At 41.9% G+C, this 23,704-nt stretch overlaps 1 protein-coding gene across 10 annotated transcripts in view; it reads left to right on the top strand.

Moving 5' to 3' along the window:
• The window catches only part of TSNARE1 (t-SNARE domain containing 1), a 464,136-nt gene that overhangs the window by 350,105 nt on the left and 90,327 nt on the right, over positions 1-23,704 (top strand). For 8 of the 10 annotated variants that reach the window (XM_069005568.1, XM_069005573.1, XM_069005565.1 and 5 more), the window contains one exon: positions 13,366-13,432. The exons of the other annotated variants lie outside the window; for them this stretch is intronic. In XM_069005568.1, the coding sequence (XP_068861669.1) occupies positions 13,366-13,432 (67 nt within the window). The remainder of the gene's footprint in view (positions 1-13,365; positions 13,433-23,704) is intronic. 10 annotated transcript variants of the gene reach the window in all.

The following is a 23,704-nucleotide window of genomic DNA, read 5'->3' as shown; positions in this document are numbered from 1 at the left end:
ATTCAAGAATCTCTGAGCTTGCTAAGCTCCCTACCTTTTAACAGCAAATTACTCTAAATATTTTTCCCTTATCATCAATACAGCACGGGGAAGCAAATCCAGTTTGAGGCTGAGCTGGTCAATTTTCAAGCCAGTTGAAGCCAGGTGTTTTATTAATTTATTTTTACCTATGTGTGCAAAAGCCAGACTGTCTTGAAAGCCATGGAAGTCCTGCTTTGATGCCCAAAATGGTCTAAACCCAACCATCTGGCGAGGATTTATGTCACCTACTGTATCCTTGGGAAGGGATGGATGCTGTCACTCCTGCCAGATTCTCTGTTGCTAGTGACCTAAAAACAAGCAGCCATGAATTTGGCTGCCATAAAGTGAACACAGAGAGGCTGGGCCAGGAGTAAGAGGTCTGGGGCCTAAACTTGAGCAACTTGTGAGGAATGAGGCCTAAAAGTGATCCAAAAATTCTTTGTAATCGATGGGCACAATATTAACATTCAGTTTGTTCAACCTGGGCCAAATTTCAGAGAATCGTAGAATCTCCGAATGGTTTGGGTTGGAAAGGACCCTAAAGTCGATTCAGTTACAACCCTCTACCACGGGCAGGGACACCTTCCACTAGACCAAGTTGCTCAGAGCCTCATCCAACGTGGCCTTGAACATTTCCAGGGACGGGCAGCCAACAACCTCTCTGTGCAAGAATTTCTCCCCACAGGGAGGTGCATCTCCTGGGGAATGGCTGTGGCAGAGGAAAACACCAGGAATTGCTGCTGCCAGGCCCACCAAGCAGGCCTTGTACAACCTGTTTGGCGTGGTACAAGATCCAAAAGATCTTGCCTTCCAACTACTGTTTTAATTTCTGTCAGAACTGTGCTTCTGACTTAGCACACCGTGCTTCACACAATTTATGACAATATTTCTCCCTCAATAGGCTTTTGTAGAATGTGTACAACCTATTCTGCAGACTGCTGGTTTCCTTACTTAGCATCTATTTTATGGGCTGCATTTTAAATTCCTTTAAGTGCAAGCAGTTGAGGAGCAAGTTTCTGTGGGAGAGAGAGAGATCACTACTCAATCCCAATTCCCTCATGCACAGTCTGTATGTTCTTTATAGGCCAAAACCTCCCCTAGAGACTGCAGTATTTCAGGAGCAGGCAGAGCAATCCCAGCCTATGTAAATCACTTAAAATTATAAAGTCCTGTGAGATTCTTCCATCTATTAGACGGAATGTTGGTATTGATATGACAGTCAGTTTTAGCTGAGATTGCAGACCTCTCATACCAGACATTACCTAAATCCAGAGGGAGAATTTGTTCCTGCTTCAGGAACCTTAAGTTGTAAACATCAATATGAGATAAAGGATGGAGGAACAAACAAAGGCTACTGCAGAAGATGCATCTGCACTGTCAAATAACTCCCACACCCTGGTCCCCTAATCATCCACATTGCAGAAATATTAATTATCTGCCTTTATGTTTTTATTTGTGTGAACCAAGTGGTCCAATCCAAAGTGAAACCTGGATGATTGTGGGATGAATCCCCTTTGTGTGAATGGAAACACACCAGGTTGAGCTTCTTGCCCCATCCAGAGCCCTCCAACACTTCACTGGATTTCCACAGGGAGCCTCCAATATCCTCATACAATCATGCCATAAAACCCAACCATGGTGGCAGCAGCAAAGTTTTCAGGTGTTTCAGGCAGCTTTGACATGAAAAAAAAAATCCAAAAAAAACCCCCTACACATAAAACTTGATAATTATTTCCCACTGTTCTCTGGACTGATGAGGCCACTCCTTGAAACCTGGGATCAGTTTTGGGCCCATCACAACAACAACAACAAAGACATTGAGGTGCTGGAGCACTGATGAGGAGCAGCCGAGGGAGCTGGCAGAGCTCATCCTGGAGGAGGTTCAGGGGACACTTTCTCACTCCCTAAAACCACCTGACAGGAGCCAGGTGGGATCAATCTCTTCTACCAGATAACCAGTGAGTTGCACTGGGGAGGTTTAGATTGGGTATTAGGAAAAATTTCTTCACCAAAAGGGTGGTCAGATGTTGGAACAGGCTGCCCAGGGAAGTGGTGGAATCACCCTCCTTTGGAATGTTCAAAAGGCCTGTAAATGTGGTGCTTGGGGGCACGGTTTAGTGGTGGACCTGGCAGTGTTGGGTTAATGGTTGAACTTGATGATCTTGGAGGTCTTTTCCAACCTTAATTATTCTATGATTCCGTATCTTGGAGCTACGAAGGCACCACAGTTTGACCAAGGACCTGACTGATCCTTTTCAGAGAATCCAGCTCAGGACAAGGTAGACAGAGCTACTCTGCCCTTTGTAGTCAAAGTCCCAGAGCAGACATTTTGTAGCAGTGTGAATAGCAACAGAAAATAATCCTGAGACAGAAAAGTTTATTCAACTCCCAGTGTCTTTCTCCCAGCTCCAGATTCCTTGCCACTGAGCCCAACTTGGGGAAAGGGGTTTGAAGGGAAGATTTAAATCTAACTTCTTCCCAAGGGGTGGTGACAACATGGTCAGAACATGTTGAGCGGTGGTGACAGGAGCAGTGGGAACATGGAAACACGAGAACAAAAAGGAGCTTGTCACAAAGATTTGGTTATGCTTTTCCACATCCCATATATGCTCCCAGCCCCAAGGCCTTATAATCTGTGTGTATTTAGGGTAAGGTGTTCACTTCGGATCAGATGGTTTTCTGCAAAGCCCCGGAATTACTCAAACCCCCCCAAATTCCTCTGTGATGCATCAAATTTTCTGGTCCTCTGTACCCAGCAGCTTGCTGTGGATCCTGGCTGAAGACTTTAAAGGCTTTAGTGGGTGTTCTGGGATGGGAGGGTCTGTACTGTGTGAGGTCTTTGCTTAAACTCTTGAAATACTGTAAGAGACTGCACCAGCGAAGGATAAAACTTGGTTGGATGGCTTAGGAAGACAGGTTTTTTTTCTGATGCTTGTGGAAGCCTAGTAGGAAATCTGGGATATTTTGTGGCTGGAAAAGTTAATTATTTGCCTCATGGTGCTGTGTTATTATTATTTGTAATAAAACTTTGTTTCAGATATATGTGAACCATGTAGCCATGTACATGAGATAGATGCTTGTCTTCCTTGCTGTTAATCTCATTTCATCTAATTAATTTCATTTCATTGATTTAATTTGCCTTTTCTTACAAGAAGAATTCACGCTTGTAAAACAACTTCTATCTGCCCCACCTGCTTATTTAAGATGCAGAGAGACAAGATTTTCAAACCTTCACAAAACAATAGCATAAATTGTAATTTAGGAAATCTACTCAGTAATCTAAGGCACAAAATGCTTATCTCTCCTTTTCTGTCTCCTGTCCTAATCTCACAGGGCTGTGCTGTCTTAGTTTTCCCAGCTTCTCTTCCCCCTATCTTTTCCCTCTCTTGTTTGCCTGGCTTTCCTTGTGCCAATCACAATTCTGCTGTGCTGCTACCCCAAATGAAATAGCTTGTTCTTCTCTTCTCTCTTCCCTCTTCCCATCTTCTCTCTCTTACTTTTTTCACAAGGTGTCCCAGGCTTCTGATCATTTTCTTTACCTCTTCCAGCCTCCTCCTCCCCTTCTACCTACTCTATTTTATTTCATTTCATTTAATTTCATTTCAATTTTGAGGCAGTACAGTGAAACTTGAGCACAATATTCCAGACAAGGACATCTCATTAAATGCTATAATGGTGCCACTTCCACTGTTATTCTCAGTTCTATGCTTTCTGCACAATGGGATTTTCTTTTCTTTTGCAACTGCCATTGTGGATGTGGCAGATATATTCATGAAAATATCCATATTTGGACTCTGAATGGAAGAATGTAGAGGTCACTGCAGGCCTCTGTATTACAAGCTCAGAAGGCAAACTCTTCACTCTTATTTTCCACAGTAACTTTTGTCTGGCTGTATGGAAATCTTAGGCTGAATTGTTGTGGTTTGTTTTGTTTTGATTGTAGAGGAGGTGGAGGTCTAGGGAAGGAAGTTTCCTCATCTCTACAAAAAGAATTTGGATCTGAGTTCAGGTCAGTTGCTAATATAGAAAAATATTGAATAAGATGCTTTGTCTCACTGAGTTTTTATTCTCCAACAATAAAACAGCATTTTCTAATCCAACTTCTTATTAGGAAGTTGTTGTTATTATATTATTATTATTATTATTATTATTATTATTATTATTATTATTATTATTATTATTATTATTATTATTATTATTATTATTATTATTCTATTATTTTTCACTGGGATGGAAGTTTTCTTGAACTTGGAAAAGGTGTTCCTTGAATGTTAATCAACTTCCTAGAGCCTCTCTTTCTTCCATGAGACTCCTCCCAGCAGATCTTTGACCTTTTCACTCTTCAGTGCCTTAGGATTTCTGTCCTGTGTTGTAGGAAGTGCAGTGTAGATGTGATGTGAGCACAGTGGAGGCATTTTGGGCTCCAGCAGTGAGAATATTGACAGGGCATTACCAAGGCACCTGCTCTAGGACTGGCCTCAGAAGCAACCACTCTGTGAGAAAAGATATGTTCATCTCTTCTTCTGGGTTAGGGAAGTTGGAGACAGGAACTGGTTATGCAGTCGAGTCTAAATTAATAAACTTCCAGTGTTGCCCATGCAAAGGATGTTCTTTGGGAACATGTTCTTTGGGAAGATGAGCAGGAATGTGCTAAGTTCTGTTCAGCAAGGCAGGTGGCATCACGGGCTGCTGCAAAGAAAGTCAAGGTTTCCAAGAATTCCATTGTCCAGTGGAAGCAGAGATGACTGTCTGGACATTCTGGGACAGAAAGGTCTAGAATTGCTGTGTGCATAAACCTGTGTTCACACTGTATTCAAACTGACTTTATCAACACATAAAGGCAAATTCCTGCCAGCCGTACATCTGGCAGGGAGATCAATTCTCCTCACAGGGGCTTCGGGTTATATCGACTCCTTGCAAGGGACACAGAGAACCACTGGCACCATGTCAACATGGATATTTTCATACTTAAACCCCTAAGCTCTTCAAATCTTTTCCTTCATTGAACCTCCCCTCTACCTTCCCCTCTTACTGTGTGTTAAACCTGTTCCCACAGCAGTTTCCCAGTTCCAGCATCAGTTTTATCCCAGCTGGCATGTGCAGTTAAAGCACAGACTATCAATTCTGTCTTCACAGAGTATTCCTGGCTATTCAATTTGAGAACAAAGTTTAGAGAAGAAAATTCCCTTCATCTCTCCTATTCCTTGTTTCATATGTTCGGTGATTTTTTTGTGTTGTGTTGATCAAAACAATGATACAAAACTATGATAGATCTGAGTTTCCTCAAGAAAGTTAAAACAGTGACTTTCTTGTTTACCCATGTTAGCAGATTTCAGGATGCTGATATTATGGAAATAACATAGAATCATAGAATCACAGAATGGTTTGTGTTGGAAAGGACCTTAAACATCATCCAGTTCCAACCTCCTGCCATGGGACAGGAAGCAACAGTGTTCTTCTGGCTCTTTGAAAGGAGGGGAAATTTTGAATGAAATAACCTTTACATTTCCATATTCTACTGTAAATCAGTAGAGAAACTATTTATCCATATCTATAAATTTAGAGATTCTGTTTAACCATGGGGAATAATCCTGTGCAGGTGCCAGCATCTCCTACACCCTTTCCCTTCATTCCCCAAAGAGGCACCTGTTAAGTGTAGAATATCTGCAGGCAAGAATATTTACCTTGATCACCTGCAAAGTGGGAGGGTTCTCCTGATTGACTCTTTGTACTCCACTATCCCAATGGCAGGAATTTATATCCTTCTCTGTGGGAAAAGGCTGGGATATAGTTTCCTTTTTTTCCATGAACAGGACAGTTAGATTAAGGAGGGAAAAGAATTATATTTGAGCAGCAGCCTGAGTTACACACAATTAGAGGCAAAGTCAGGGGTTTACCTCAGAGCTCCCCAGCAGTCCTTGGCCTCTGATCTTCCCTCATCTGCTCCTGTTATTCCAGTTCTTCCCTATTTCTTATTCCTTCCTACCTGTGCACCTCCTTTTGTCCCGGTTGTGTAAAAGTGGAGCTTATCTGATGATATAATTTGCCAAGTAAACCTATTTTTAGAGTAGTGTGGGCTATTGGGTACAATGTGAAAATGCAGAGAATGGAGTGCATAAGGGAGGAAAAAAAAGTGATAGAGCATCATCCTGTTTATTCAGTTCCTGCTGGAATTGCCATCTTTAGCTCCATTAGAAGTTCCCAGTTAATACAGGAAAAGGAATACTAAAAGGAAAGAGGTTGTTAAACCACAGGTTGCTTCACTCACTGATTTCTTGTCTTGATCTACATTTAGCTCTGAAAAAATGTGGTTTTTCTAACTTCTTAGAGATCCTGATTTAATGCTCAAATACCTCAGCCCAGACCCTTAATTTTTACAAGATATTAAAGTTGTTTTATACCCAACTGCTTACACATTTAAGCCTCTGAATCCCTCAGCTGGTTTTAATGCCACTCTGACAATGAACAGGGCTAATTCAAGATCTGTTCTTACATTTATAGCACCATAAAGAATGTTCGGAGTAAAGACTTCATTTGCATACATCATAAAAATAAACAAAATAATTTGCATAAAATCTGTGCATGGAGTACTGCTTTGGCTGAGTGAGGAGTCTTGGGAAATATTTGTAGGATGAGAAAGAGATGGGGGAGAAGAAGATGACCTTCCAGACACAGGAAGACATTCATGGAATAGGATGCTCTGCTTCTTTAGGTTGCTAAATCCTTGGATATTTGTAGTTTCAAGGCAGACATGAGCTCTAAAGATCCCTGGTAACCCCTTGAGAGGTGTTGGGTGATTGTGGCAGCTTCTCTGGGTTGAAAGTGATGATTGGTGGTTTTCCCAGTCAAGTCCAGGATTCTACTGGTCTGTCCAAAGAAATCCCAGTGACTGGTCATGAATATTTATCACACATCATTTTCCATCCGTGTCAGCATCCCCGGTTTCTCCGTGGTGTGATTCAATATTGCTGAAGTCGGTAGCCTGCACTGGAACTGCACTGATTTATTCTGCAAGGTGAGAGTCTGGGACAGGGGCATGATGTGCTGCCCGTTAAGGATTTTCTGGAATTTCACACCCAGAGCATGGAAAATAACCCCAAAAGCCTCCTCTGATGGTGTTCATCTTATCCATGGCTTCATCACTTTTTACTGCCATAGCTACTTTATTTTTTTTTAGAAAATAAATAAATATTTTTGGTTTATGTTTTCATTACTTCTGTTTGCAAGGCTTGTCCTTCATGGTGCTCTGCTTGGAGAAAATTTGAAGCCAGAGGAGCACGAATTTGAAAGACACTGAGAAAAACCTACAGCTTCCTACAGCTTTTAAGAGTGCTTGGCCACTTTTCTTTTTTGGGGGCTTTGAATATATAATTTCAGATCTTCCCAGCTCTCTAAGTCCTTCAGATAGAATGGTTTGGGTTGGAAGGGACTTTAAAGATCGTCTCATTCCAACCCCTGGCACTGATATCTTTCACTATCCCAGGTTGCTACAAGCCTCATCCAACCTAGCCTGGGACACTTCCAAGGATGGGGCAGCCACGGCTTCCCTGGGCAATTTCTTCCAATGCCTCACTACCCACACAATAAAGACTTTATTCCTAATATCCAATCTAATTTCCTGATTTCCCAATATCCAGTCTGATGTCTGTGACTCTTGCCTGTAAAATCATTGTCAGAGACCGTGCTGCACTCAGAAACAGCCTAAAAGGTGCTGTGCAAATAGTACAAAGATAATGGTCTTAAGAGCTAAGTGAAGTATCCTAAAGAGTTATGTGACAGCTTGTGACTGTCCTGAGGTCTCCTGTCATCCAACTAATGAATGTAAACCAAAATTGCTGCTGGGATGGAAGAGCCTCAGGAAATATTTGAGTCCTATGCTTGAGTAGTTAACATCTAAAACCGGGGTGATTAGCTGGTGCTGGTGGGGAAAATGGCTCAATACACATCAGGATTTCACAGCCCTCTCTCATCCTGCCTAATGTAAAGGTTAATGGATCCAGGAGTTGCTGGAGCACATAGAAGTTACCCATGGAACCTACTGACAAAGCAGCCCACGAGGGATTCAAGTCTAGTGCCTGTCTGTCCACCAGGCCACTGCCACTACAGCCAGGGCTTCCCTGTGGAATCAGGGGAGGGAATGCTGCTGCCTGCATCATCATTAGCTGAAAATGTTCACCTGCATTTCATAGGCTTAATTAATAAAGCCTGTGTTTGCCTCTTCACATTTCAGTAGTTGCAGAAGACTCTGTGTTATTAGAAATCCCACAGAAAGCAATTTGCAAGATTTCAAGTTTCTACTTGTCTTGGCCCAGATCTTCATGCAAAGACCCCTCCTTGCCACCCTTTGCCTTGCAATCTAAATGACAAGGAACGTGCCACACTTCACAGGCTGGGAGCATGCAGTGTCAGCTCCACACAGACACAGGAACAGCCTCATTTCATAGAGAAGTAAAAAATACACAGCTTGACATTCAGTTTTAACCCATTAGTAAAAACCAGCTTGATTTTGGCTGCAGCAGCTGGGACTGGTATCTTTTAAAACTAGAGGAGCATTTAAAAATAATGGGGTGTTGTCACTGGCTTCTGGTCCCCACCATCAAACAGGTTTGGGTCCCAGGTCCCCTAAACAGATCAAGTCCAAGCTCTGGGTCTCTGAGTTCCTTGCCTGGCCTATGGTTTCTTCTTGCTTTAAACACCTGAGATCTTGGTGCTCTTGAGAGGAACGTCCATGAAGAATATGGTGTAAACCAAAAGGGGTGAAAGCAGGGGAGGCTCCAAAGGACACTTTTGTTTTGTGGGCTCTGTGGATTTATAAGGCTTGGGAAAAAACTCAAGCCATGCATAGCAAGTTATTCATAGAACCATAGAATGTTTGAGGCTGGAAAAGACCTTAAAATCACCAAGTCCAACTGTCAACCCAGCACCACCACCATGTTCACCACTAACCCGTGTCCTCAAGTGCCACATTCATGTTTTATGAACACTTCCAGGGTTGTGGATCCACCATTTCCCTGGACAGTCTGTTCTAGGGCTTTACAAACCTTTCCAGGTAGAATTTTTTCCTAATACCTAATAGAAACCTCCCCTGGTGCAACTTGAGGCCATTTCCTCTCATCCTGACACTTGTTACCTAGGAGAGGAAACTTGGTTCTCTCTCTGGCACTTACCACATTCTGTTATACAGGCCTGGAAATCGAAATGTTGCACACATTTTGGACTTTTATTTTTTTGGCCAGGAGTGGTATCTTTTCAGCTCTGAAACAGAATCCCATGCAGCTGATGGCCTGCACGGTGGTACGATGAGCAGGGCAGGCAGGTTGGGTGCAGTGCTGGTGACACCAGGCAGTAATTTATCCCATATTACACAGCAGGGCAGGAGGAGCTAATGAAGTGCTACCTAAGTAAATACTCATTTGTGTGGCTCCGATTAAACCTTTGGAAGCATTTCCAGCGGAGCACGTGGCGCTAATGAATCTCATTATTACAAATTGCCACGCAGAGCCAGGTGCACGGGGAGGCTTTGCCATCAGCCCTGTGCAGCCACAAATCCTGCAGCTGTAACTTTGTCTGGACAGGGCTTACATCAAGGATTCTCCAAGATGGGCTCTGCTCAGAGGCAGCATTTAAAAAAAAAAATTTCTCTTTATTTATTTTTTCTTTTTCTTTCTGAGCAACCTGCTCCAGTGGAAGGTGTTCCTGCCCACAGCAGGGGATTGAACTAGATGATTTTAAGATCCCTTCCAACCCAAACAATTCTATGATTCCAGGATGTCTATTTTTTAATTTTTTCTGCCCCTCCTTCTCCATTTCTGCTTAACCATACCAGGGAATCAGAAAACAAGAATATCCAGAATAATAGAGATCATTCTTTGTCCAGTTCTCCTGGATTTTTTCCTAGAGATAGTGCAGGAACAATCAAGCCAAATAAGATCAGTCTGTGAGGTTTCTATCACTTTTTTTCCCTCTTCTTCACCTTATTAATATTGCAGCTGTCGCACTCTATAATCTCATGCATTAGCTTCACCCAGGCACGCAGCTCTGTGTTGATTCGTTTATTTTAATCAAAGTTTTGTCTCCTGATATTTTTCCCTGTCCAGGCTGGAACAGAGAAAATGAAATTTCAATAGAAAACACACACACAAATCATTAATATTTGACCTCTGAAAAGAACTCATTTATTAAACATTTTTTTCATCCCTTCAGGGTATTCAGAGACATAGTTTCTTTGTGCGTTACTTTGACAGTAATACTGGAGCATCTCCCTTGGGCTCCTCTAAGTGATCTCAAGTGTGCACTAATAGCCCTTTGCCTTTGGCTTTTATGAGTATAACACACACTTAGTCACAGGATCCCCTTTGGGTGATGTGGGGATTTTTGTTGGTTTTTTTTTTTTTTTTGGTATGGGGATTTTGTCTTTTTTTTTGGGGGGGGGGGGTTGGGGTTTTGTTCTTGGCATGGTTTTGGCTTTTTATTTTTTGGACCATTTACAAGAAGAGGTTTGTTATGTTTCAGTATGAGCTATAGGAGCCTTCTCCTTCAGCTCTGGGGTTTTAACAGCTGGAGAATATTAAACCTTCTCATATATATATAGTTATATGTATGTATGTATATATATGTATGTATGTATGTATTTGGGTGTATAAAAGGATTGATTGCCACAGAGCAAGATCCTAAATGCTGGTTGTTGGTTTTCCTCATCCTGAAGCATGTTCTCCTCCTGATGGTAAATGGCTCCAGAAAGATGTTGACAAACTGATCATCCACTCATCTCATTCTGGGTGACAGACACCCTTAGAGACAAGTTAGAGATTGAAGGGCCTGGAAGAACATGATAAAGAAAATTAAAAATCCAATCAAAACAACATAATAAAATCAAAAACCAGAACTGCAATTGCTACACTGAGCACTAAATCTTGATTGGGGGTGTTTCAACAAGCTGTTGGTCAAAGTTTAACAGAAGAAATCTTTTCCACACCTGGGTAGAAAGTGGGGTGTTTCTGGTAAAGGAGGACGTAGGATCATGTTATGAAGTGGTGTTAGTGGGATCACATGGTAGAATTCAAGAGTTTGTGCATCAGTGGGAATTTAAAAATGTTAGAATTGGTAGTTTCCACAGCTTGAAGGTGGAGCATTAACTGTGGAGCAGTCCCTGGTGTTCACAGCAGCACGGGATGTGGGACATTGTTAGTCCTCAGGTGTTAGATGATGTCAGTAGACTTTTTGGTTTGGACTGGGCAAAGATCTGGGACTGTGGGGGAGGGCTTGATTATTTGGTCATAGAATCATAGGATTATAGAGGCTTAGAATATGCTGAGTTGAAAGTTGAACAAAAATCAACCAAGTCCAACTCCTGGCCCTGCACAGGATAACCCCAAGAACCCCCCCCCCCGGGCCTGAGAGCCTTGTCCGAACACTTCTTGAGCTCTGTCAGCCTTGGGGCTGTGACCACTGCCCTGGGGAGCTGTTCCAGTGCCCAACCACCCTCTGCATGAAGAGCCTTTCCCTGATATCCAACTTAAACCCCACCTGACACAACTTCAGGCCATTCCCTCGGGTCCTGTCACTGGTCACCAGAGAAGAGATCAGTGCCTGCCCTTCCTCTTCCCCTCACAAGAAAGTTGCAGACCCCACTGAGGTCTCTCCTCAGACTCCTCTTCTTCAGGCTCAACAGACCAAGCCACCTCAGCTGCTCCTCATACTTCCCCTCCAGACTCTTCACCATCATTTTGGCTTGCCTCTGGAAACTCTCTGATAGCTTTATATTCTTCTAATTTAGAAAATGAGCACAGTGCTCAAGGTGGGGCTGCCCCAGTGCAGAGCAGAGCGGGACAGTCACCAGTTCATCCTGGTATGGCTTCATATCCTCTCCCCTGCTCCTCTCAAAAGCCCTTTGGTTTTATCATATGGAGTATCTGGACAAGCTATAGACAGATCAGACCCACGGGATCTGCATTTACCCCTGCAAGTGGCCACCTTCCCAATTTGTGCCACTTCCCAAATAAAACCCCAAACTCAGCCCAGTTTTCCTGCAAGACCAACACTCTGTTTCCACTGCCTGGGTCACGAGGCAATTCCTGGTGACTGGAGTCAGTGTCTTTCCCATTCCAGAGCTGCCCAGCCACCCACATGTCCTGTCTTTAAGGGGATCAGGTCTGTGTGCAGCACTGAGCCCCTGAAGCAGCAATTAGCATCAATTTCTGAGTTTTCTTGGTTAAACTCTCATTGTGTCTCACCAGCCCACTCCTTCCCTCCACCCCATCCTTCCACAGCCAGCTCCTTCTCGAGATCTATTAATATCCTGTGATTTACCTACACACAAAGAATGTTACTTTCTGATTCCCACCGGGCATATGGAACAGATGTCTCTTTTCAAGGGATTTTTCAGCAATTACAAATAGTGCAGTGTAAATAAGTTTTCCAAGACCTTCAGTTATGCTCATTACCTTGATGCTAATGAGAGATGGGATCAAATATAAATCCAGCAGCCTATAAATTTGGGGATGAAGAGGCTTGCTTAGGTCCACAGCTTTAACAACTGAATGTGGAGCCAGCACGAGAAGGCACTGGAGATATTTGAGGCAAAGCTCCTCAGGATTTTACTGGGAGCTTTGCGTGATCCAGGATCGTGACTCAAACTCTCATATTTTTACCCCAGACATTACATAACATAGTCTTGCTTGTACCCCTTTAAAGGGGCTGCTATTTTAGACCCTCAGGGGCGTAGTCTTCAAGGAACACCCTTTCTCAAGGGAAATCATGGGGTAACACAAGTGTTAAGGTTCTGCTTCTGGGGAGAGAGGATATTTTTAACTGTTGGGTACTCAAGTATTTTTAGCTGCACATACATCAGGTGCTTTAGATCTGGAGACTGCAAGTCCAATGTCTCATTAGAGCCCTCCTGGTTAGAGGTTTGGGGAAAAAAAACACAACAAACCAACAAAAACACAGAATCCACAACAAAACAGAAGCGGCAGCCTTGTCTGTTTTCTTGGTAGTGCTGCTTTGATTTATCAGGACCATTTTTGCAAGCTGCTACTTGCAATGCCATTTCTTCTTCACAGGAGAATCTTAAAATCATGCATTTATACCCACATTCGTGCATGTTTGTATCTTCTACCATGGATATTTTTTGCTCTAAAGATTAGAAGTAGTGCAACAGAGCAGCTTCCTCTTTGTCTGGTTTTCAGTAAGAACAAAGGAGAAGAAGGGGCTGATGGGCAGAGAAGTGTGACAGCCTTCACAGTTTCACGTCTTCAAGGGGAACATGTCCATTTGTCCAGCCCAAACGTGTCTCAGGGTTACTCAGTACAACTGACGTGTATTTAATATGCTGATTTTCTGTAGTTGGATCTTCGCTGGAGCTACACAGGAGATGAGGCAGGATTAAATACATCCCAGAGAGATAAAAAAGGTATGTCTAGTGCAGGAATGTGAAGCAGCCTTTGAAGTCTGTGGGAGGTATGACTGTTTCCTCCAGCTCAGAATTTGTATCAGATCATTGAATTCTTTTCAGAACTGTACATTAACAGATTTTTTTTAATGGTGCAGCTTTAAGCAAGTCAATGAGCAGTCTGTGGCAGAACTGCTGTGTTAAACTTCTGCTCTCTGTGACAAGATCAATAATAAATCACCAACTCTACTCCTCAGTGTAAAGGGAAAGCACATTTCTCCCAGAAAATGATCTAACAGAGGAAACCTTTTTTTTTTCTCCTCCCTTGATATATATTTAGAATAGATAGGTAGATTCTATTTTAGTAGAATTAAGTCTCCCCATACACCCATAATAGATGTAAAACTAAGGAAAGGGTTGTTAATTCAGGAGGATATTCTGTGACCACATCCAACAATGAAAGGCATCCTGGAAAATTCCAAAATGTGTTTTTAAATATCATCATCCAGCACGAGGTGCCCAAATTGACTTTAGAAGTACATTGTTGTTATTAGGAGTTGCTATAATAAGCAGAATCAACCAGCAGCTATTTCCTGATGGGGTTTTATAATTGCTTGGTGGATATTTCCAGGTTTTGGCTCAGAGCCTTTTATTCTTGTTGTTAACAGGAAAAAAAAAGTGTAATAACCAGTAGCTGCAGCCTACTGTGGAGGACACCATCCAAGTTGGGAGAATATGTAATGAGCAGCTTTGATTCACATTCTCTTACTCTTTAGAAAATAATTCTAGTCTTTAAAAGGCTCCATGCACCACTTAACTCAGTAATTGGCAAGAGGGGATGGAAATACAACATTCTGCAAGCAAAGTTGCACATTTCAGATTACTCTGTGAGGAGAGCAGGCACTTTTTTGTCATTTATTCATAACTTGTTTCCAGCACTCAGTAACCATCTGATATCAGGCTGTTGGTCGAGTCTTGCTCTGCCTTGCATGGACAGATGCTGCCTTTGTGATCTCTGGGGTATTTTACAGGCACAGACACTTGGCATTCTTCCCTGCCATATTTTAAGAGTTAGACTGGGCAGGAATTTGATGATTTCATGGCAGGGTAATACAGATAATAAAAAGAAGACATGGAGCTCCTGGAGCAGATCCTGTGGAGGGCTGCAAACGTGGTTAGAGACTTGGGCATCTCTCTTATGAGGAAAGGCTGAGGGAGCTGGGTCTGTTCAGCCTTAAAAAGAGAGCGAGAGGAGACTTCACCCCTGTCTGTCAGTGTCTGCAGGGAGGGCTCAGAGCAGGGCCCAGGCTCTGCTCGGTGTGCCCAGAAATGGGACAAGAGGAATGGGCAGGAACTGATGCCCAGGAAGTTCCACCTGGACGTGAGGAAGAACTTCCTTTTGCAGGGACCAAGCACTGAACAGATTGTCCAGGGAGGGTGTGGAGTCTTCCTCCCTGGAGATATTCCAGATCCCTCTGGACACAATCCTGTGCCTGGTGCTCTGGGATGGCCCTGCTTGAGCAGGGAGGTGGCACCAGATGACTCCACTGTGGTCCCTTCCAGCCTGACCCATTCTGTGACTCTGTGATTCTGTGAACTGGCAATGAACATGAGGCAATATGGATGAGAGAGATCCATCCAAAGAAATGAAAGCATTTCAGTGTAGATAAATATAAATCCAAATAGCAAATGGAAAGGAGAGGACAGGAGGGAAAAAGAAAGAGAAAGAAAGAGAAAGAGAAAGAGAAAGAGAAAGAGAAAGAGAAAGAGAAAGAGAGAAAGAGAAAGAGAAAGAGAAAGAGAAAGAGAAAGAGAAAGAGAAAGAGAAAGAAGAAAAAAGAAAAAAGAAAAAAAGAAAAAGGCATCATGCAGTGTAGCTTTAGTTGTCACTTTTTTTTATCCCAGACATAGGATTTCATACCAAAATGCAAAGCACAGCAGATCCTCATTCATGGTGCTTTCTACTGTTTTCAGTGAGGCTAAAATTCAAAGGAACTCATCTGACCCTAAAAGTGTTGTTGTGCTCTGCCAATCTCAACGCTGCCTTTTCAGTAAAACTCCCAGGTACTGAAAGCAAAGCCCCTGTAGCACTGACAGTCTCTCTCAATTTACTTAACCTTCCACAGTCCTCCAGGAGTCTGGGCTCCAACAAGAGCATTTTTAAGGTACAAAATTTTGCTTTCTAGTTCACTGAACGCACGAAGAGCTGTTTGTTGACATTATCTGCCCTGCATCTTCAGGGGAGACAGCGAGTTATAAGTGGCGAGGTTTGTGAAATTCACTTCCAAAAGTCAGGGAAGCAAACAAGCAGAGAGCTAAAACATTCCTGACAGGACTAAGTTCAATATTACAAAACAGAGAGAAAAAAATCAGAGAAAATGAATGCATGGTGGTATTTAAAGCTAGAATTTAATCAGTTAGTTTCTCCAATACTTGCATATTCTTTATGGAGAGTTTAATTATCATGAGATTATTAATTTGTTAAATGATTAATATAGGATTATATTAAAACAGACAGATTTCTCATTACAAATATCTTGGTTTATCTCACCTCTGCAAACTACAGTGCCAAGTCTTGGAATATTTAAATTCTGTTCATCCTGAAGGGAAGTTTTATATTCTTGTAGGAAAACATGCACTATTTGTTTGAAAGCACACTTGGGTACTTGGACTACAATTTGGACACTGGAATTCCATTTTCCATTGTTGAAAGATGCCACTTATGTCCAGTGAATCTTGGAAACAATTCTTTACTTTTTTCTTGTTCAAATATTTTCTGTGCAAATTGAAGATGCGATTCATCTGGTTCACTGTGTTCGCTCTTTAATTATACTGTAATTTCTTTGGGGGGGGTGTGACAAGATGGCACTTTGTTTAGAAAAAGAAAAAAGGGTAAATTCATGTTAGATTTAGTTAACATACAAAGCTAAAATCAAACAAAATCTGTGTGGTTTTCCTCTTCTTTTTTGACAGCAGAATAACATAAGCAATGGAATTGTAATTGCTATTTGGTTTAGTCTAATTAGGCCTCAAAAATCTTATGGTAAATTATGATCTGAACTAAGTCAGACAAAATGCTGGGAGAATTTTTGCCAAACGAATTTCAGCCCAACTTCTTTAACGAATGACGGTCCACTGATTGATCACCTCCTGGCTGAAATCCATGGCTAGGCTTTCCAGGAAAACTCCATGAGTTTCCACTCCCCACATTGTCACAGAGTCATTTAAATGTCAGGATTTCCCTGTCAGGAAATGCCTACTCCATTGATGTCTTGAGACCTGAGGAAGCAAAAGGTAAAGGCATTATCATCATTATTATATTTTTACCTGAATTCTAGAAAGACCCGAAGCACCATCTGGGTGATGCCAGAGGTTTGTCTTTAAGGGGCACACTTTTTCCTGAGCTTGGTTTGAGATTTGGGAGCCACAGTGTTTAAGGCAGTCTTAGGTAACTTCCGCAACCCTTCTAAGGAAACATCTGCATCCTTAATTGTGCTGCTTTGTGGAGGTACTTGAGAAGGTTTTGGTAAGAGAAGTAGCCCTTTCTCTGGTACAGAACAAATCACTCACCTTTTGCCAGGTCAAAGGAGAACATTCAGGGACAAAGAGAAGAATCCATAAGGCAATCAACCTAAAACTGAAAGCAGTGGGGAAATCATTCCTGCGGTTCTATCCATTTTCCACTGGCCCACACTGGTGTAGATTCCCATCTTCATATTCTGATCTATTTCCTACGTAGAATGATAGAATTTCTTAGGTTGGAAAAGACTCTGAAGATCCTTGAGTCCAACTGTTAACACAGCACTGCAAGGTTCACCATAAACCATGTCCCCAGGTGCCAGATCTGCACATCTTTTACATCTCTCCAGGGATGGGGACTCCACCACTTCCCCGGGCAGCCTGTGGCAACCGCTGCTTGACAACCCCTTTTGTGAAGGAATTGTTCCTGATAGCCAATCTAAATTTCTCCTGGTACCCCTTGAGGCCATTTCACCCTATCTTGTTGCCCCTTTGGGAGCAGATCCTGACCCTCCCCTGGCTCCGCCCTCCTGTCATGGAGTTGTAGAGAATGAGAAGGTCCCCCCCAAGCCTCCTTTTCTCCAGGCTGAGCCTCCCCAGCTCTCTCAGCCACTCCTGGTGCTCCAGACCTTCCCCCAGCTCCATTGCCCTTCCCTGGACATGCTCCAGCCCCTCAATGTCTTTCTTATCATGAGAGGCTCAAATCTGACTCCAGATTTACAAGGTGTGGCCTTACTAGTCCCCAGCACAAAGAGACAATCCCTGCCCTGGCCCTGCTGGCCATGCTACTGCTCATGCAAGCCATCATATCCGTTTGAAGAATTACTTCACTTTCTGTGCACTTTAATGTCTTAAAAACTGGCCAAATTCCTCAGTGATCTATGTACTTAAGCTGCCTGCATTAAGAAGAAAAAAAAAGGAAGGAATAAATCTAATAACCATTGAGTGGATTATTTTTCAGCCTCTAATATGGCATTGATTTAAACCTCACAATGAAAATATAAGTGAAGAAACACAAATGAATTTGCTTACATAAAATCTGCTTCTTATTAAAAGTGGTAAGCAAGGCCTGGGAGAATTTATGCAATTCCTCTTCTTTGATCATTTCTTGCCTGGCTAGGCAGGACATCTTGGAAGTGACTGCCAGAGCCTCAGCAGCCTGGCAGTGGGGGACAACAGGAGAAGGGTGGGCAGGTTATGGGAGGCAGGTCCACGTGTCCCAGCCCAGGTCATGCCCTGCCTGGCACCCAGCAGAGTGTGGCAAAGGCATCCCCCGTGCCCGGCTCATTTTGTGTTGCAGAGTTGTGGCTTCCACCTGTACTGGGGGATGAAGCTTTGTCATCCTCTTTGTTGTCCCACACACCAAGCTGACCTCTGGCATGCTGCTGATTTCTCCTGTTTCATGGCAACCACTTCAGCTCCAATCCTTTAGCCGAGGACTGACAGTATTTGTACCGTGCTTGGTACTCCAGACCCCTTTTTAAGTACTTGCATAAGCATGATGAACAGTATTTATTAAAAGTGCACATTATATTATGCATTTTACGAGGCTTCTACACATCCACAGCCTTTAAAACACGTATTCCAACTACAATTCTACCTATGCCAAAACAGTATGGGAATTATTACACTGCAACAGAAAAAAAGGAAAAAAAATTCAATAACAGTTTATTACCTGCAGGTGGAGTCAGAAGAGATTTTTTTTTTTAAATTTGGCTACAATTGCTTTCACCATAATTTCTCCCTCATCTGTCTTTCAGGAATCATATTCAGATTGTATGTGCAAGGATTACAGCTCTTGGTAGTGGTAGCAGGCAATGCATGGGGTGGAAACCAGAAGCTTTTAGTTCATGGACTGTTCCATATTGGAATTACTAAACTAGACACTAGAAACTATTGGTCAAAATCATGTAGTGATATGTTATCTCTGTTTTTCTGTGTAATCTGTTTTCAGAGACCAACATCCATTTGCTAAATCAGCCACAAAAAAATATTTATTTTTATGATAATACTCCAGGGTTTTTAGATAAGGAAATTAAGCTGATGGGATGCATGTAAAAAATCAGTGAGCTCTTTGATATATTATCACTTGGAAAGTGAATACTTAATTTGAAAAAGATGGAGATTACAGGAAGCACTTAAAAGTGGATAAAGCACTGGTTTAAGGGGAGATGCTGAGATATGATCAGTAGCTGCTGGATTTGAATTGGCAGTGCAAACTGGAACTGATCTTGTTGAGGATTTTCACAACGTGTTATTCTAGCCTGGTGCTCAGTCAGGAGGTCTTGGGAGCTCAGGGGAAGAAAAGGATATCACAGAGAATACTTTTACCCCTGTTAGTGAAGCTGCAAATACATTTCCTAACAGAAAGTACCAGGTTATTCACTTAGGGATTAATAATTTTCAGTGTAAAATGGTATCACATCAGCTGAAATTGAGAAAGAAAAGAGCTTGTGCATTCCAGGGTGGGAATAAATTATTAATGCACAGGTTGCTGAAAAGACACATGTGGCCATAAGATGTGTTAGACAAGGTATTTCTGGTGCTAAGAGTGATTATTGCCACTGTACCAGATACTGTGGAGACTTCAGTGGGAGTATTGTGGGTTATTCTGAGCAAAAAAGTGGATTTAGGGAAGAGCAGAGGTGACATGATGGGAAGAGGGGGATGCTACCTGAAGAAATGTGTATTTACCTGCTGCGGTCTGCAGCTGAGCACTGAAATGTGCTGGCTGGCTCCCCGTGGGATAGCTCAGATAACGCAAATATTGGCAGTGCACGGATAAAGTTCCAGCATGGAGACTCAGCTGTTTACTTCCCAAATACCAAACCCAGGGCTCCTGCACCTGATCCTTCAGTGAAGTCACTCAGAGCTAAGTTTGTCTCTATACAACATAATAGCAGAGCTAATGAAGGGCTGAGAGGAACTGTTTGTCCCCCAGATCACTAATACTGGAAGAACAAACACTTATACCATACCATGAATAAATTCATGCCAAATTTGGATTCAGACTGTCCAGGAAAGACCACCTGACTCGGGTTTAGGTGGATCCTGATCAGCTGGCAATAGCAGGGGACAGGGCACCAATTTAGGAGCCTGATTCAGTGTGTGCTCCTGAAAAAATCATAGTAATAAGTTTTGCAGCCTCCCATCTGCAGTTCTTAATTCAGGACTCTACACTGCTCCTGTGACAATGTTCCCCATATCACAGAATCATAGAGTCATTAAGGTTGGAAAAAAATCTCCAAGATCATAAAGTCCACCCTTTATCTTAGTTTTAGTGGTACCTGGGACCTGTTGTGGAATTATTTCTTATCACTTTCATTCCTTTATATGCCTTCAAAGTAATAATGTTGCATTATTTTAAGTGCAGTGAAATAGCCAAGAACTATCATTACATGACACAGTTCTCTTCAAGAGGAGGAGATTGTACCTAAAAATTTAGGAAATACGTTTCTTCTTAACTTTTTGGTTTTAACTGTTCATAGCTGCTGAGAATTGTGAATCTGTTCTGCCACCAGCTGTTCTCAAACCAGCCTAGAGAAAGCACAGCTCATATCCTTGAGCTTTGGATTATGTTTGGTTTATTTCTTTGCCTGATCCAAACCCAGCACTTCTAGTAAAAGAATCAGACACCTTTTTCTTCTTTGCAAAATTTGTTCCTTTGAAAATTCATCTTACTTTCAAGGCTGTCATATCTGTGGTTTTTTGTTTAGGACACTTATCTCCATGTGCTTTCCCAAGCTCCCTTGTACTCAGATTTTCTCAGATTTCAGTGCATCTCACCTGTGCATTGGATTCCATGGGTGATACTTTGAAGAAGGCCATTTTTTTAAATTAATGATGCAATTATGAAGGGATCTTGTTTATTACCTTAGTGACTTATCTCCAGGAGAATTGGGATCATTTGTCTCATTTGGGACCAGTAACTTTACACCTCAATTATTCTGTGCTATTGCATAAGTAACACTTCCAGGATCTCTATTAGATGGGGACACCAGGTGACTTAAGGAAATTTAATACCCTGGCATTTTCAGCGGCACAGCACTTGGTCCTATTATTAATCAAGGCTCCAGAGCCTTATTCATCTCCTGATTAAAGATTTCAGCAGAAGGGAATCATGCAAGCTTTGAGTACAGTATTTTTAATTAGGGACAAGTTCAGGGTATCACTATGCATTACTACTTTAGTAGGTGTAATTAAAGAGCTGTAACAAGCCCACTTGGAAAAATACTTGTCTTTAAATCCTAGGAGTCTGCTCTGAAACAAAAAAAAAAAAAAAAAAAAAAAGCAGACCAAAAGAAATGGACCAATAAATCTATCCCTCAGAAACAGGGATGGGAAATTTCCTGTGGTCACTATGACCACCTTAAGGCTAAATATCTTTAAGGAAGGCAGGTCCAGACACAGGTCACAGTATGTAAAGCACACTCTGCCTTCCTACATGCTAGAAGAGAGTGGAGAGCCACTTCAGTTTAAGAAACAGTTTATGTATTATCTGTAAAAAGCATCAGGATTTGCTGTAGCTAATTTACACCATCCAAATATGATTTGCCTGCTTTAAACTAACTCATCTGGGCTCCCAGTGGGAAAAGAAAGACTCCTTCAATAAGGAAGTTATCCTACCCTGTGGTAAGTGTTTGAGATTGGTTATCACTGCAGACTGTTATGCAGCACACAGGATTTAGCAACTTGGGAAAGAAATTTGTTCCAGCTGCAATCAGAAGCCCCTCTGGCTTGCATATATTAGTAATTTCTGCAGTGGCTGCTGCAGATTCCTTCGGGCTGATGCTTCCATCAGCTTTCCACCCTCTCTTCACAAGCTTCTTCCACTGCAAAAAGAAAACCTCTTCAAGATGAACCACGTTGGGTTTGTAAAGCTTCCACGGTCATGGAGCACAACTGCAAACAAAGGGTGTGTGATACAGGACTGAGATGGAAAATTTCCTGAAAGGGATGCGGATTTTAGTTGAGAAAATGTATTTAAAAATTACAAGCCCATTATTATGGGAAGCACATGCACCAAACCCAAAATAATGTTATTTTGCTAATTTGCCTACTGTTCCTTACTGGAGATTCATTTTCCATGATCTGTTTGGAGCTGACCTTGAGTTTCAGGAACCATCAGGGAGTTCTGAGTCCTTCCCAATTCTTAGTTCAAAGGTTCTGCATTGCTAAAGGGAATAGAGTTTCATTTAATCTTGCAGTCAGGTTAGAGCAGCTGAAAAAGCCTCCACACCTCAACTTCCAATTAAAACCTTTCAGATGAGCTGCTATGAATGGACACATCAGTGTTCCCAGGCTGTTCCAGCAGGAAGAGTATCAGGGACAGCATCTTGACTGAGGAGGCACCAAGAAGGACCCAAGGAGCAATAAACTCTGGGGTTTTTTTTAATGAAAAGAAGGTATCTAACCTCAAATCTAACTGCTTTTAGTGGATGCTCATGGGGTAGCTGAGATGTCTGAAGGTGCTGGCTCAGGGAATGTTGGTGGAGAATGCCAGACTAACTCCATTGGATGTACCCTGGGTGTGAATCCACATCATGGAAAAGCTTACCTGGGAATTCATCACTGCTTTTGTTACAGTTGTTATTTGGAAGTAAACTGAATACACCCATGAGCTTCAAAAAAACAAAATGGCAAATTTTTTTTTTCCATTAAAAAGTTCATGAGGCTCTGAAATTTGTGATTTAAATGACTAAAAATGAATTTAAAATGCTGCATCAGTGCAATGTAATGTACTGATTGTCTGAAGGCATTGATCAGGTTAAATCTGTTCAAATTGGCTGGAGTAGCCTGCCATGATCACTGTAGGTCAGCCGGGGGTTGTATTAAGTTTCTATTAAGTTTCTGAAAAAGCAGATACCATGTGAAGGTATCCTGAACTCCGTTTTACTGAATAATTCAACAGAAACATGATTTCCCATTCAAATTTGATCACTGGCTGGTGATTTCATAGAATCACAGAATCATTAAGGTTTGAAAAGACCTTTAAGATCATTAATCCAACCACCAACACAGCACCACCACCATGTTCACCATTAAACCGTGTCCTCAAGTGCCACATCCACACATTTTTTTAATGCTTCCAGGGATGGTGATTCCACCATGTTTTAAATCAGATTTAATCTTCAGGGCTGCAGGATCACAGTCTGATTTTTTGTCCTCATCAATGGCAAAAGGACTTGTGCTGGAAGGCTAAGGGGCACACTGAATGTTACTGCAGATATGGAAGACACAGTCATGGGCACAAAACAGCTTAATTTCTTTGAGAAAATTGTCCCTACAGGTGTGGAAAATAATAATTTAATTTATTGCCCTTTTTTTTTTTTTCAATTATAAAAAGGCATATAATTAAAATGAACTAAATTTTTAAACAAAATCCAATGGCACATTAAGGTAAAGGGAAAAACATTATTTACCTCGCTAGGAAAAGTGCCTTCAAAGACAATCATTCCTTTTCAATTAACCAAAATTACTTTAGGGAATTAGGATGACAGCTGCAGGAAATAAAATGACAATGAGAATGTACTGAGAGAGTACAGTAGGAGATCAGGAGCTACCTCAAATTTGGTTGATTTGGGTAGGGTTTCTGCATAGGGGTTGACCATATTTTGAAAAACTTGACTTTCTTCATAATTTCAGTGTTGTGGAGAACAACAGGGACAGACATGTGATGATACATCCCTGACACCACTTTCCCTGGCTCAGGCATTTTCTTAAGCATGCTAATCATGTCCTTAATACTCTTTGATGGAAATACACTTTTTTTTC

Source organism: Aphelocoma coerulescens, chromosome 2 (assembly GCF_041296385.1).
Source record: "Aphelocoma coerulescens isolate FSJ_1873_10779 chromosome 2, UR_Acoe_1.0, whole genome shotgun sequence".
Taxonomy (NCBI): Eukaryota; Metazoa; Chordata; class Aves; order Passeriformes; family Corvidae; genus Aphelocoma; species Aphelocoma coerulescens.
Note: the sequence above shows the minus strand (reverse complement) of the source record. Positions and strands in the feature narration are given on the sequence as shown.